Raw genomic sequence first — 16,306 nt, 5'->3', positions numbered from 1 at the left:
CAGGCTTAGTTATGAAAGGAACAAATAGATCCCAGAAGAGTTTCTGGGAAAGGGAAAAAGGGAGCTATAAAAGCTGTTGCAGTGATGAGATTTTAAAGATTTTTTCTCATGGAAGGTCTCCTCTACTAAGGCCTTCTCCTGGATACTGACCGGGCCTTGAGATAGCTCCTGGCTGCAGGAGGCTCCTTCAGTATCGTTGGAAGTGACATGACAGTGTTCTGGTGTTGACAAGAGGGGTTGGGAGACCCCTCCCTGGCCATTGATGTTGTAAGAACAAAACCTAGGAAATGGGGATTGCTCTGCCTGAAAACCCACCGGGGGCTCTCCCCTGAACCTGGTTCCTCACAGCTTCTCCCATCTCTCTCCACCCGGGTCCCATAGGAGTCTGTGGCTTTGGAGGCCCCTATGGGGAAACTGTAGCAACAGGCGCCTACCGTGCCTTCCGCGTGGCGACGGCAGCAGGACACTGTGGAGCCTTCTCAGGCAGTGACGGCAGCAGGACTAGCAAGTCGCAGGGCGGTAATTATGCCATGCCTTCTAGAGCTTCTGCCCGCCAGCAGCTTCCCTGCTCCTCTGGCTCCTCTTCTGTCCTGACTCTAGCAGCACATTCTTTCCATGAGCCCCTCCCCCCGCGTTTGTTTCTGCTCCTCTCCCAGCTCCTGGTTGCCACCAGGTCTCTGCAGCAGCTTTGCTGTGGCCCATCCCTGCCTTCCTTCTGGGCTATCATGTGTCCATACACAGACTTTGTGTGCACACAGTCCTCTAATCATCACTTCTTGTGATAGAACTGGCTGCCCAGTAATACCCAGGGATGTGTCTTTCCTACCTTATTCCCCAACAGCCCATCTCGGTAAAGAGGATTATGCATGTATAGAAGATTCTAAGGCCACAGTAGAATTCCTGGCATAAAAACTTAACACAGTTTGAAACATTTTAAAAGAAACATCTGATATTAGATATATAAATGAGTTTGTTTATTTTAAATTCCCATTGCTTCTCTTATTTGTATTAAGCTTACAAGGGAGAAAAAAGTCTTAACATTTAGTTTTGAAATCATGTTTTGTGATTTTGCTGTAATACGAAGCCTGAGACTTGGGGCTTTGTCACAAATCCTGCATTTGGGGACTGCAGATTTAAACCTGGCCATCAAGTCTACATGAGAGGGTTATTCACATACATTTTTAAGTAACTTTGAGGATAGGCAGGCCTTTCTCTTTTAACCAGGAATGTTTTCTAGCCCAATTACTTGGGTGCTTACAGAGGTTTGTGAGAGAAATCTTGTGTAGCAGTGAGACTCTCACAGATGAATGCAGCCCCTCTGTGGCCACAGGAGCATTTGTCCCTCCGCACTGGACCTGCATGCCCCTTTTCCTGCCTCCCTGGGTTCTCCCGGCTGTCAGTGCTTTTTCCTTCCTGTCCCTGTGCCATGCAGCACACAGTGAGATGTGCTGTGCTTCACAGTTGGCTTCTGCTCCTCATGGCCCTGGACTGGAATCTCCTGCTAGCCTGCAGTCAGGGGAGCATGGGGGTCGGGGGAACCTTAGGGTGAAATGACAAGAGGAGCCTGCCTCCTAACTTCTCCAAATTGTGTCTGGAACTCAGATCTGCACTGTCCAGTGTAGTAGTCACTGGCCACATGTGGCTCTCAAGCACTTGAGCTGTGTTCTAAGTGAAAAATGTACTTTAAAGATTTAATATGGAAAAAAAAGCAAATTATCTCATTAGTAGCTTTTTATATTGATTACATGTTCAAATAATATTATTTTGAATATATTGTGATAAACAAAATAGGGCTTCATGCAAAACATAAACCACAACTGAAAGGAAAATGTTTCCCTGTTTTTCTTTTTTCTTTGCCATTCTTAATCCTGGGGTTTTTGTTTTTTGTCTATTCGTTGTGTAGGAATCCAACCTATCCCTTCTTAGGGAGGGAAGCTAGAAATAGCTGGCACCATGGTCAGCCACTGGGCTGGGAGCAGACTAATTTCATATATTTCTTTGTATTTTTGTAATGTGGCTAGAAAATGTAAGGCTTAGTATATATTTTGCTGTACAGCACTGCCCGACTGCTAAATCACCATGGCTAGCACCTAGATGATGAGAGTTTATTACAGTCCATTCCATCTTCCAGAAAATAAGATGCTTGAGGTTCTGATTTGTTTTGTTTTTATCAGAAATTTTGCTAACAGTTAATTATTTGAGAATTTTCTTAGGTAAGTCAGAAAACCTTAGAATATGCAGGCTACCAGTAATTAATAGAAGTTAGTGCATACAGTGAATTTGTGACCCAGAATAAGGGAATTCTAATTTAACAATCCAATAAAAACAAAAAAAACAAACAGGCTCTGTTTACTGATTAATTTTCATAATGTTTGGTTAAGGTAGTAAACTTTGAAGTAGTTATCCAGAGAGAATAAAATAGGTAGAAGCCATGCCATCTGCAGCCAGGGTAGTACTTGATGGAATGCAGTTCTGTCTTGCACTTCTCAGTTGTAACCTATTTCGTTATCATGGGCCCTTTGAGTAGCCAACACATTTGTCCTACCATCAGGTGTATTTGTAACAACAGTTAAACCCACTAAAATCAAACGATGTGCACTTCGATAGTCCCCCCTTAAACAAGCAGCCTTCACAAAACAAGTGGAAGGGCTTCATGTGAAACATAAACCACAACTGAAAGGAAAATGTTTCCCTGTTTTTCTTTTTTCTTTGCCATTCTTAATCCTGGGATTTTAAAGGATTTTTGTTTTTTTGTCTATTTTTTGTGTAGGAATCCAACCTATACCTTCTCAGGGAGGGAAGCTAGAAATAGCTGGCACCGTGGTCGGCCACTGGGCTGGGAGCAGACGGGGCCGCGGGGGCCGTGGGCCTTTCCCCCTACAGGTCGTTTCTGTTGGAGGACCAGCAAGAGGGTAAGTGCTGATCAATGAAAATGTATATTTAGAAATTTAAAAATAGCTCTTTGCTTTTCAGTTTACTAGAAACATTTTTATTATATCACTAAATACACTCTTTATAATATTTATAGTGGTTATATAGGATTGCATTATATATACCTTTATGTAATTATTTAAATTGTCAAGTAATTATCCACACATTATTCAACTAACTATAAATGTTTAAAACAGTAGTATGTTTGAAACGTATTATTTTTCAAATTGCATGCATTGGATATGAACCAAGAAAAATAGGATTGATTCCTTGGAATCAATCTTTGACATGTCCATGATTTAATAAACTCAGTGCTTCCTATAGCATAAGATTAGATACCTTTAAATCCATTTGATATTATTTTAAATGGTTTAAGTGCTGTTTGTAACAGATTCAAGTCTATCTGCTTTTGTATGATTTATTCTTCAGACGTCCAAGAGGAGTTATTTCCACCCCAGTGATCAGAACATTTGGAAGAGGTGGGAGGTACTATGGCAGAGGTTACAAAAACCAGGGTGCGATTCAGGTAATAACACACATAATGTTGGTGCTGGTTACTCCCTAATGTCTTGTCTTCCAGGCTAGTGTTTATTGCCAGTATCCAGAGGGGGCGGGTATTGTTGGGCTGTTTCTATGGAACATCTAACTTGATGGTGGTGCTCACCCCCCTGTAAGTCCCTCAAATCATTTCCATTAGGTTTGTACTTGGGTTCACAGCTGCTTGTAGGGATTTATGGAGAATAATCCAGGGCCGCTAATGGTGTTTATATTAGGAAACATTATTAGGTAAATAGCATTTAGGATTTAAAAAGGAAATCCTGACTTTCAGTGCTGGGACAGGAGGTCTGCTTTACTCCTTCTCCTGGACCATCTTGACTAACTTCTCATCCCACCCCTTGCTGGCTGCTGTGCTGCTTAAAGGATAATCCCAAGAGGAAACAAGTCACGTGCTTGTCTTCAGGAAAGACTGGAACATTCTTCTGCTTTGGATGATAGGATCTGGATCCTGGTGAATTTCCTCTTGAGAATGATACCAGTCAGCTTTAACACTGTAGTATGTCATCCCACTTGAATTATGGTATTTAATCACAGTGTACAGTTTATTCCGATGCCATTCATGTAAACATTAAGAGGAGTGCACTCTTGACCTGGCCAGTTTGGCTCAGTGGATAGAATGTTGTCCCTCAGACTCAAGGGTCCTGGGTTCGATTCCAGTCAAGGGCATGTACCTCGGTTGCAAGCTCAATCCCTGGCCCTGATCAGGGCACATGAGGGAGGCAACTAATCAATGTGTCTCTCTCACATCAATGTCTTTCCCCCTCCCTTCTACTCTCTAAAAATCAATGGAAAAATACCCTCCTGTGAGGATTCGAGGATTAAAAAAAAAAAAAAGCGTGCACTCTTGTAACTAATATATTAATAACCCATATTTAGAAACTTAATTGGCCAACAGAAGATAAAACTGTCTTTACCAGGTGGTCTTAGCACCTTGGTCACTTGTTTTAATGAAATACATCAAACAAATCAAGTACAGAGCCCAGTCTCTTCCCTGAGAGTGGGACGCAGCAGCCTCTTTGCAGCACAGCATCTAGCAAGGGGTAGGGCTTGGCTCAGTCTGCCTCTGCCTTTACACAGGTGCATTTTGAGCCAAGAGCACTCTTAGCCTCTCAACAGGTCTAGGAGAGGGAGCCACAACCTTCCTGTGGCTCCAGCCCAGAGCTCTTCTGTAAAAATGGCCCTTGTGGTGTTCTTGTCATCCTTAGTGGATAACAGGGCCTTTCCTGAGCTGGTAGCAGGGACTGTCCGCACATTGCTTATACACTTTAATATAAAACATGTTATACCTTGGAAATTTTCTTAGTAAGTCAGAAAACATTAGAAAATGCAGGCTACCAGTTAATTAATAGAAGTTAGTGCATACAGTGAATTTGTGACCCAGCATAAGGGAATTCTAGTTTCAACAGTCCAATAAATTCTCAAAAACTGCACAAAACAGATGTGTAGCTTAACTGGTTATAAGGCAAATACTCATGTGCCATCACTATGTGATGAATACTATCACCGGCCATACCGAGAGCCCCTCGCTCCTTATCCCAATGCCTCCCTCCTCCCTCCGCCCCAAATAATCATGACCCAGAACTGTTCTCCGTGGTTTTATTCTTGTGTGTTGTCCCTAGACACAGTAGAGTTTTGTTCATTTTCTTTGGTTGCTATTTCAGTCTCTCTCTCTTTCTTGTCCTTTACTTAATCTTGGAAGCACAGCCCAGGCATTCCATGACAGACCTGGATTCGGCTGAGTGTACATGTACACTGAGTGAGGCTCTGCTTACTCTTTCTCATATGCCAGTTGCTGGGTCTGAGTGCTGCCTTGTTCTTGGGTTTATCCCTGCAGATGCGTGCTTTCCTTTTTGCTTGTCTATTTTTATGTGTTGGTCCCTCTTGGTGCCGCAATGACTAGACCATTCATTCACTAGGGATTGCAGAACGAAGATGTTCTCAACCCATCATTTCTTTTTATTTATTGGAGTATTTTTATAAGTACATGCTTCTGGTGCCGAGTTTTATAGCCTCTACAGGAAAGGCAAGGTCTGCATGTGATGTTCCAGTCACCTTGCCCGTCCTAAGTCACTACGTCCTTTAGCTGTGACCTGAGGTCCTCAGTAGCTTTCTGTCTAGGGCAGCCGTGGGCAAACTACGGCCCGCGGGCCGGATCCGGCCCGTTCGGCTGTTCTATCTGGCCTGCGGAGCCGAAAGAGCGGAGGGTTCTCTTGCTCTCCCCTCCGCTCCTTCACCAGCAGCAGTGTTAACATGGCAACGTTGGGAAACACGGCCGCAGCTCCTTCTTCTGAGTGGGGGATTTATATCCGCCCATTCAGTAGAAGGAACAACCTCTCAATCTTCCAGAGGCTCCTTGTAATGCCCGCGGACGCGTCCCCCGACATCACCCTGGGAATGCGTAGACACATTATCGTGGTGATGTAGGGAGACACGCCCCTGGAGAGCACAGTATCAGAGCATTAGCTAAAAAGGAGACCAACAACACTGTTCCCACTGAAGTTGATGTTTTAAAGACCAAAAACCTTTCAACCCAGTCTACATTGCCATCTACATCTACGTCCCGGGCATAATTGGGAAGTTGCACTAAAGAAAATGTTTAATTTACTGTTTACACATTTTGTTCTTTTCTGTTTGTTTTAGTTTTAAATTATTTTATTATATTTAAGTTTAATTTGAAAGGCTTTTGTACCTTTCCTTTGTTAGGCAATTTTATTTTGCCTTTGCCATCTTCAATATAAGGTATGTTATTGTGCTATGATTCCTCCATTTTTTGAAGTTTCAAATTATAATAATTAGTGTTTACATTCTTGTTAAAATGTTTGAAATGAATAAAACTATTGAAATAAAAAAAAAAGACCGTACCCTTTTATGTAATGATATTTACTTTGAATTTATATTAGTTCACACAAACACTCCATCCATGCTTTTGTTCCGGCCCTCCGGTCCAGTTTAAGAACCCATTGTGGCCCTCGAGTCAAAAAGTTTGCCCACCCCTGGTCTAGGGTGTCACTCAGCCCAGCAGACCTGCAGTAGCCACTTCTCTTAGTTTCTTGGTTTCTTGAGTGGGAAACAGCTTTTCAATACCATAGTATAGACACTGGTGCACTCTGACTGCCATGGGGTTGGTCACTGTTCCTGGTGCTCTGTGTACACAGGCACAGCTCCATTTCTTCATACATGAATATGCGCACACACATATATGCGTTTTACTATATGTATTGCTAAGATAGACTCCTCGCTGGGCGGGTATGCTCAGTGGTTGAGCGTCGACCCATGAAACAGGAGGTCCCGGTTCAATTCCTGGTCAGGGCACATGCCTGGGTTGCAGGTTCAATCCCCAGTAGGGGGTGTAAGGAGGCAGCCAATCAATGATTCTCTCTCATCATTGATGTTTCCATCTCTCCCTCCCTCTCTCTGAAATCAATAAGAACATTAAAATAATATTTTTCTTAAAAAGATAGAATCCTCATGAATTCATACCAAGGTTTCCAATTCAAACTGCTGTCTAAGGTGCTTTCAACTTGGCCTCTTCATTGTCTAGATGTCCTTTCTCCATGTTGTGTCATGACCTCTGTGCTTTTCCTGTGGACAGAGCTAGAGGGATGATATGTGCATGCATATCATGTATGCTGTATACACACATGTATGCTGCTGCCTTTTTCTTTTCAATGAAAATCTCAAGAGTTTATATTGATTCTTTCAATTCAAATTTAGAACTTCAGAAATTTTACTTAACCTTTGCTGTTTATATCTGTATATGCTTCCATCCTGAGGATCTTGGTTCCTAAGAACCCAGGGAATGGTTAACTTAGAATGTCCCATAACTGTTACCTACTTTACTAGAGGCCCGGCGCATGAAATTCGTGCACGGGTATGGTCCCTAGGCCTGGCCTGCCATCAGGGCCATCTTCCCCGGCTGCCGGCAGCCGGCCCCACCCCCCGCCACCACCCACCCCCGGTTCCCTGCCGGCTGTGGGGAGAGACTAAGAGGTTGGCTGTTCTAGCCCGCTAGCCAGCCCTATCCCCCGCTGCCAGTTGCCCTCTGTGTGTGGGGCAGCCGGCGGGGCGGGCCTTGGCCTGGCGCCGCCCACGTATGCCACCACCCACCCCCAGTTCCCCATTCGCCATCGGGCAATCAGGGCCTGTCGGCTGGGGGCAGCTCCTGCATTGAGCATCTGCACCCTGGTGGTCAGTGCACATCATAGCAACCATTCAGTCAATTTGCATAATACCCTTTCATTATATAAGATTCCATATTGTACACACAGGCAGCTCAGCACATTAATACTGCCATCACCAGCACCATCACTGAGGACAACTAAAATGTTAGCATATGCCCTGCAATTCTTGCATTTTTTTTTTTTAAAAAAAGCTGTGCTGTTATTGCCTGCATTGTTCCAGCATACAGCAGTGACCTGCTTCAGTCTTCCTTTAGCCCCATCTGTCCAGGTTCCATACATCTGTGCATCGGGCCCCACCAGCCTATGTCTGCAGGTCCATTTTGTCCCTCTGATGCTCTTTCTCTAGTAGATCCCTCAGTGAGGACTTAGGGAACAAATACTCAGTTTGAAAATACTAGTAATTGTTTTCCTAACAGTGATACCTTGGAGATATTGTGCGTTTGTTTCCAGACCACTGCAAGAAAGTGAGTACCGCAACAGAGAGAGTTGTAATCTTTTTGCTGGGAGGGTGGGGGGGTTGTCTTGCCTTCAGTTTGTAAAAATGAAACATCTGTGAGGCACAGTAAAGTGAAGAGCTTAAAGCAGGGTATTCTGTTGTTGAAAACATTGACTCACATCTGTTCCCCAAGTATCTTATATCTGTGGTGTCATTTTCTCCTGCTATAAAACTTTGCTGTCAAAGACTGATAGTAATCTAATTGTCTTTCCCTTTGAAGCCGTTTGCTATTTTGGCTTAAATGTCCAAATTATTTTTTGTTTTTTTCTGTCAAAGTTTAGTGATGTGGCCAAAACCGGTTTGGCTCAGTGGATAGAGCGTCAGCCTGCGGTCTGAAAGGTCCCAGGTTCGATTCCGGTCAAGGGCACGTACCTTGGTTGCAGGCACATCCCCAGTGGGAGGTGTGCAGGATGCAGCTGATCGATGTTTCTAACTCTCTATCTCTCTCCCTTCCTCTCTGTAAAAAAATCAATAAAATATATTAAAAAAAAAAAAAGTTTAGTGATGCGTCCTGCTGCTGGTTGCTCTAGGTCCGTGCACTCAGTACAGGACAAGCTCTTTCAAACATAATTTTAAATCTTGATTTGCATCAGGAAGTTTTCTTGAATGACTAGTTTTTCATTTCTGTGCTTTTTCTTTGCTTTTTAAAATCTCTGGTCTCCTGTTACCCTGGTTCTCAGGGTCTATCTTCAGTGTTTGTCACACTCTTGATTTCTTTTTATCTTTTCCTTTTTTTATATATATAACTCACAAAACATACAATTCACCTGTTTAAAGTGTACAATTCTCAAGGTCATGAAGTAGTTTATCATTCTAGGAAGAAACACATACTCATAAGCAGTCACTAGCCCCACCCCAAACTCCCCCTGCCCCTGACATCCACATATCTGCTCTCTGTACCTTTCATGTAAATGCATGTGGGGCATGTACCAGCACTTCATTCCCTTTCATTGTTATGTTCTACTAGAGGTCCGGTGCATGAAATTTGTGCACGGGGGGTGGGGGGTGTCCCTCAGCCCAGCCTGCACCCTCTCCAATCTGGGACCCCTCGAGGGATGTCCGACTGCCTGTTTAGGCCCGATCCCGGTAGGATTGGGCCTAAACGGGCAGTTGGACATCCCTCTCACAATCCAGGACTGCTGGCTCCCAACTGCTCGCCTGCCTGCCTTCCTGATTGCCCGTAACCCCTTCTGCCTGCCAGCCTAATCACCCCCTAACCACTCCCCTGCCAGCCTGATTGATGCCTAACTGCTCCCCTGCCAGCCTGTTTGCCCCTAACTACCCTCCCCTGCAGGCCTGGTCCCCCCCCCCCCCCAACTGCTCTCCCCTGCAGGCCTGGGTCCTCCCCAACTGCCCTTCCCTGCAGGCTTGATCGCCCACAACTGCCCTCCCTTGCAGGCCTGGTCCCTCCCAACTGCCCTCCCCTGCTGGCCATCTTGTGGTGGCCATCTTGTGTCCACATGGGGGCAGCCATCTTTGACCACATGGGGGCAGCCATCTTGTGTGTTGGAGTGATGGTCAATTTGCATATTATTCTTTTATTAGGTAGGATAGAGGCCTGGTGCACGGGTGGGGGCCAGCTGGTTTGCCCTGAAGGGTGTCCCGGATCAGGGTGGGGGTTCTCTTGGGGCGTGGGGTGGCCTGGGTGAGGGGCCTGTGGTGGTTTGCAGGCTGGCCACGCCCCCCAGTGGCCCAAGCGGAGGCCCTGGTATCTGGGATTTATTTATCTTCTATAATTAAAACTGTGTAGCCTTGAGTGGAGGCCTGGGCCGGCAAGGGCTGGCAGAAAGCTTGGCTTCCTCCATTGCCGGGGAAACCCCATCCTCCCTCCTGTTCTCCGTGGCCATAGCCATCTTGGTTGGGTTTATTTGCATATTCGCTTCTGATTGGCTGGTGGGTGTAGCAGAGGTATGGTCAATTTGCATATTACTCTTTTATTAGATAAGATTGTGTGCATGGACCACACTTTGCTTATCCATTTATCGGTGTATGGACATTCAAGTTGTTTTTATTTCGGGGCTATTATGAATAGTTTCAGGTATACAACATAATGATTCAATACCTATATATATAAAAGCCTAAGCAACCATTCGACTGGTACCTGTGACGCGCAATGACCACCAGGAAGCAGATGCTTCAACCGGTAGGTTAGGTTGCTGCTGGGGCCCTGTCAGCCCTGAATCTGGTTCACCTGCACCAAATTCCCTTTCAGTGTGCATGAATCCGTGCACTGGGCCACTAGTTTATATGTATTACAAATTGATAACCACATTAAGTTCTAGTTAAAATCCATAATCTTACATAAAGATCTACTCTCTTAGCAACCTTCAAATATACAGGTTGGAGCAAAAGTAGATTTATAGTTCATGTAAAAAACAATATAAGAATAAATTCTGTGTTTTGTGTACTCATAACTATAAAGCCATTTTTGCCCCACCCTGTACAATAGAGTATAGTTAACTAGAGTCATTATGGGCACGTTTTTGTGTGGACACATGTTTTCAGTTCTCTTGGGTATATAAGTAAGAGTAAATTCTCAGGTGGTAGGTAAATTTAACTAACTGAGGAACCACCAAACTGTTTTTTCCAAAGTGGCGGCACCATTTTCTATTCCTACCAGAAATGTCTGAGGGTTCTGGTTCTTATACATTCTCTCCAATATTTTTTGTTGTTTGTCTTTGAGTTTAGCCTTCCCAGATGGTATGAAGTAGTATCAAATGTCGTTTTGATTTGCATTTCTCTATCTTTGTTTCTGATTTAAAAAACGGTCTTCCTTTTCACTTTCTTTGGGTATTTTATAATGTTTATGTGGTGTGTTTCTTCTAGTTTAGTCTTCATTTTTTTTGAATCTTTTTTTTTTACAGCCAAATTTATTTATTTATTTATTTTTAATTTCTTTATTGAATAAGGTATTTTAAGGTATTACATATGTGTCCATATTGCCCCCCCTTCCCATTCCCCATGAATAATCTTTTCTTATTTTGAATTCTTCCCTAAAATTTTCACCTCACTTCCTATCTTTTCTTGGTTTGATTGGTGTATGTCCTGTCCTGTCACAACCCATTTTGAAATCAGAGGTAGCAGTCTTTGCTGTTTATGGACATGCCTTTCTGCCATATTTCATTGTCTTTAGGAATGTTGGTCCATTCCTTATCCTATAGAATAAAAGCCTAATAGGCTAAGTGTCCGACCGTTTGTTCGACCGTTCAACCAGTTGCTATGATGCGCGCTGACCACCAGGGGGGCAGACGTTCTGACCAGTAGGTTAGCTTGCTGTTGGGGTCCGACCGATCGGGACTGGGTGAGATAGGCTTGGACACACCCTGGAGCCCTCACATGGTCCCTCCCTGGCCCCGGTGGGGTCCCTCAGCCTGGCCTGCGCCCTCTCACAATCTGGGACTCCTTGGGGGATGTCCACAGGCCAGGCTGAGGGACCCCCAACGGTACACAAATCTATGCACTGGCCTCTAGTTTTTCTTTAATGGCGGTATGTGTGGTTCCACCTTGGTACTTTCGGTTGCTCATTTTAGGTGACATCAGTGTTCTTATATCTTGAGAAGGACAGATAATGAAGGGCAGCTTGTCTCCTGGGAGTTTCTGAGCTGTCCTCCTGTCTCCGTTGTTGCCATCCTAGTGGGGCCAGCTCTAAGAGGATGTGTGCAGAGCAGGCAGCACCACCCTGTGCTTGTGGTCACTTGGTAGGGGCACGCCTCACAGTGACCAAGGTTTGCAGGAAGAATGGGCTGTAGAGAGTTGTATAAGCTGGCTTCCCTTCTCATTCCTGTAGCACCCTCTGTGCACATCCCACCACCACCACCCCCCATCAAACGGGCCCCTGATGCAGTTCCTGCAGCAGGCATCTGTGAGGGTGTGATGGGCTGCCCACCACCACTGCTAACTACCACACGTGTGAGTTTGGTCCAGCAAGTGGACTTTTTCCTGAGAGACTGAGTGAAGACTTTGAGGTTTGAAAGCATGTACTGGAGATCTTCAGTATTATTTTTTGCCCCTACTTAGCCCTCCTATATTTTATTTGTCCTATATTTTTACATTATTTATCTCAAGGTTCCAAGAAAATCACTATAGTATAGACCTCTGGAAAAGTTTACATTAGTGTTTCTGAATTCTAGGATTGAAAGCTAAAATGAGAAGACAGTGTGGGACATGGAACCCAGAGGGTGTAAGAATCGTCCCTAATACAAGGGTGATGGGCATCTTCAACTCCATTTGGGCTGAGCAGGTGGTCTTTATTTTCAACCAAACACCCTGATTCTCAGAGTAGAAAGGACTAGAAGGCACTAGATGCATCGCCATCTTGTGTTGAATGGGGATGGGATGTGGAGCTGGAAGACCTGTAAGCAGCCTGAGCCTCTGTTTTCTTATCTGAACAATAACCTTTTGAAGGTGAAGACCATTAATGTTTACTTCAGCAACGGTCTCTGACAGTGGGTCTCAGCCCTGTCCATGTCAGCCCTAGGGGACACTGGCTTTGTTTGGAGACAGGGTTAATGGTCACAGCTTGGCTGCAAGTGCTGTGGCCTTGTGTGGGCAGAGGCCAGTCATGTTTCTAACCTCCCTACAGTGCACAGACAGCCCACGACAGAATTATGAGGTCCAAAATGTCATGATGCCAGGTTGAGAAACCCATGCTCTAAGATGTAAGCAACTGAAAGATCTCAGTCTGTCTTCATGGTTCCGTACAGAGAGGAAATGTGCTGAGTCAGTCTCAATGCTCATTTTTTTCCAGAGCATTGTTTTTAAATCTATTAGGAAGAAGGGGAGACCCTTTCAGAAGAGATAAGCCACAAACACATATAGCGATTGTCTTGTCGAGGCTTCTTTCTTGCCGAGGTTGCCCAGCAATGATTGTGTCATTTCTTCGTTTCCCAGTAGAAATGGGCATCCCTGCTGCCTGTTACATGCAGATATCCCATTGGTGGTCATGTGCAGGACAGGCATAGTTTGAAACTTCAGAATAGACTTATGAGGGACCTTTTTTACTTTAAATGACTCAGTGCTATACAAAAGGGTTAGATCGGGCTCTTCAAGTGGGGATCTCCCTCATTGTCAGCACATTAACTACAAGGAAGTTGAGGGACTGGGGACACAGGAGGAACTGCTGAAACGGAGAGAAGCTTCTGCCAGATGCAGATCAATCAGAAGCAAAGACAGAGTATGTTACAGTGTAGGGAATGTATGCAGAGTATATAACAATGTACAGAGAGTGAATACAGACTTACAGAGTGTATGGAGTATATAACAGAATGTAGAGGAAAGTACATACACTGCCCTGGCCGGGATGGCTCAATTGGTTGGAGCGTTGTCACAAACACCAAAAGGTGGTGGGTTTGATTCCCCGTGAGGGCACATGTCCAGGTTGTGGATTTGATCCCGGTTGGGATGTGTGCAGGAGGCAACTGATTGATGTTTCTCTCTCACACATGGATATTTCTCTCTCCCTTCCTCTCTCTCTAAAATGAATAAAAACATTAAAATGTTATAAAAATAAAAATCTATTTAAAAAAAGAAAGTACATAAACTGTATTCTGTTCTTGAATCTGCAGTATCATTAGGCTTCGTTAGCACCCCCTCTTTCCCACTGTTTATCGAAAGCTGCTAATGGCTTGTGTAATTCATTTTGAACAGGGCAAGCCTCCTTATGCTGCTTCAGCAGAAGAAGTGGCCAAAGAACTGAAGTCGAGATCCGGGGAATCTAAGTCCTCCGCCATATCTTCAGACGGGTCCCTGGCTGAAAATGGAATGGTGGCTGAGAAGCCAGCTTCCCAGATGAATGGGAGTGCAGGCGACACCAGGGCCCCCAGCCACTCGGAAAGTGCCTTGAACAATGACTCTAAGACGTGCAATACAAATCCTCACTTAAATGCACTAAGCACAGACAGTGCTTGCCGTGGAGCTGATGCTCTGGAGGCAGCTGTCTTAAAGCAAGAAGAATAAACTTATTTTTTATAGAGGGTGAAGGATGCTGGAAGGGTAAGGATTTAGGAATATCTGGAGAGAAAGAGAGCCTACAGTTATGTACATTTTTTCCTTTCCGTAAGAGAAAAATGAGGACTTTGGAAATTCGGATCCCTCTTTGATATCAGAGATTTAAAAAACACATTTTTAGTTTTAACCAGTTGTAGTCAAAATGCTACAATAAACAAAAAGAGAGAAAGAAAATGAAGAGCATTTGACTCCCACTCTTAAAATGAAGTACACACAAAGTTTAAACTGGTTATGACAAAAGCCTATAGTTGTGTTTCTTGAACTATAAAGAAAACAAATTTTGGCAGTCTTTAAGTATATATAGCTTAAAATATCATTTTTAGCATTTGGCACCATATGTATGCCATTATCTTTGATTTTGCATTACTGTTCACAAGAAAGCTTTGTTTAAGGCTTTGATTTTATGATTATGAAAGAAATAAGGCACAACCACAGTTTTTCTTTCTTACTTAAATTTCATCACTGTTGATGTGGTTCTTTTGTGTTAAAAGAAAAAGTGCAACTATCAAAACAAAAAATTATAGAGTAATATTGCCGTTCTGCTGATTTTAAATATACAGTACATCATACATACTTTACAAGCAAGTTAAATGGAGATAAAGTTGAAATCATAGAAGATGCAAATGACCTTTCAAAATCAATACAATGTGTTCTGAAACTTTTTGTGACTTAAATACCATGCATCTGTGATCAATGAACTATGTGGTTTTGAATCGAATGTAGACCATTAGTGCTACTACTTGAGCTAAACTTCTGCATGGTTCATAATTTTTAAAGTGTGTAGTTAATATTATGCATGTTATTGTCCTTTCTTCCATTCTTACCAGTATGTGCCCATTTGCAAAACAAAAATGCTAATAATCAGTAATAGTTCTATAAAAGACGTTAACTCTGTTTAGTCATTGACTGATCTTGCTCTAACCTTAAAATTTTGTGATTATTGACCTCTGTTGCATTTATTCTAAAACACCCCAAAATTATCTAGCTGTTTCGAATATCAACATTACCCTGGTGTATTCACTGCTGTATGCATTACTGTTCTTTGTTGCTGTTTTATGCCTTCATATTAGCAAAATATGAAATTCTGTGAAAAACAAAAAAAAATCCCTTTGATCTTTAAACCCCTCCCCCCCTTCTGTAGCAGGAAACAAATTGCTTGTTCTTGAGAACTTTCCCATCAAGAATTTAGTAGAAGCAGGTATACTTATATCATTTTGATGTTTTTGTTAATGTTTCCAAACAATGTACCTTTGAAATCAGAATCACTTCTTATTCGTTTTCATATAATTCTCCTGATGCTCTTCATCACACATTAGTGATCAGAAACGAGATGTAATTCCCCAATCCCTGCCCGCAAGACCTGAGTAGGATCTTACTGTAAGTTGAAGGGAGTTTTGCCCTAACTCATGGATTGTGCAAGAATGAACTGCTGTTGGGTTTGACTGATTGTAGATGGGTTGTGGTGTGGTGTATTGAAGGCTATTGAATGCAACTTACAATGCTTAATAAAAATCTTTATTCTTTTAGTATAAAGTATGGTGTGGCTTTTAAATTCCTTGTATTTTACTGAGGTTTAATTCAAATTGAAACAACTACTGAAGAGCTTGGTCAAATAAACAAGATTGAGAAATATTTTGTCCTTTGCAAATAATTCCAGGTTTCCAGCTCTAAAGGAACTTACATACATCGTTAATATGGAAATGATGCTGGTGTCTGAGTTTGTTACAAAGAAGACATTCCCTATGATAGAGTAGGCTTAGAAATAGAAATTTATTTTTTCTTGAAAAGCCCAAGGAAAAAATTAATTTGGTCTTGATTAAACCACTTTTTAAAAATTAGCCAAATTCATACTTTATTCGGCGTTTTACTTGATGTCCCTTTTTGTCCTGGGGTCCACTACATTACATTAGGTTGTCCTATCTCCTCCAGCTCTTGTCTGACAGTTTTGAAGAGTGCTGATGAGGTATTTTGTTGAATGTCCCTCATCTGGGGTACATGCAGTTAACATGACACCAGCTGATTGACCTTGATCATCTGGCTGTTGGTCAGGTTTCTTAACTGTACAATCGCCCCACCCCTTTCTAGGGCTCCTGGAGGAGGATCACTGCACCGCCCACACTAGGAGGGGAGGTAT

The 16,306-nt window shown here is 43.2% G+C and overlaps 1 protein-coding gene across 2 annotated transcripts in view; it reads left to right on the top strand.

Moving 5' to 3' along the window:
- Nucleotides 1-15,793, top strand: part of FAM120A (family with sequence similarity 120 member A) — a gene marked incomplete at its 5' end in the record, with an annotated part of 118,932 nt that extends 103,139 nt beyond the window's left edge. Inside the window, 4 exons of one of the 2 annotated variants that reach the window (XM_080668758.1) lie at nucleotides 382-519; nucleotides 2,771-2,912; nucleotides 3,361-3,457; nucleotides 13,813-15,793. In XM_080668758.1, coding sequence (XP_080524884.1) covers nucleotides 382-519; nucleotides 2,771-2,912; nucleotides 3,361-3,457; nucleotides 13,813-14,121 — 686 coding nt within the window. In that variant the 3' untranslated portion in view covers nucleotides 14,122-15,793. The remainder of the gene's footprint in view (nucleotides 1-381; nucleotides 520-2,770; nucleotides 2,913-3,360; nucleotides 3,458-13,812) is intronic. The other variant, XM_080668759.1, reaches the window with a different exon arrangement.
- Nucleotides 15,794-16,306: the final 513 nt, after the last annotated feature.

The sequence above is a fragment of the Plecotus auritus genome (genome assembly GCF_963455305.1).
Source record: "Plecotus auritus genome assembly, chromosome: 5".
NCBI classification, from domain to species: Eukaryota; Metazoa; Chordata; class Mammalia; order Chiroptera; family Vespertilionidae; genus Plecotus; species Plecotus auritus.
Note: the sequence above shows the minus strand (reverse complement) of the source record. Positions and strands in the feature narration are given on the sequence as shown.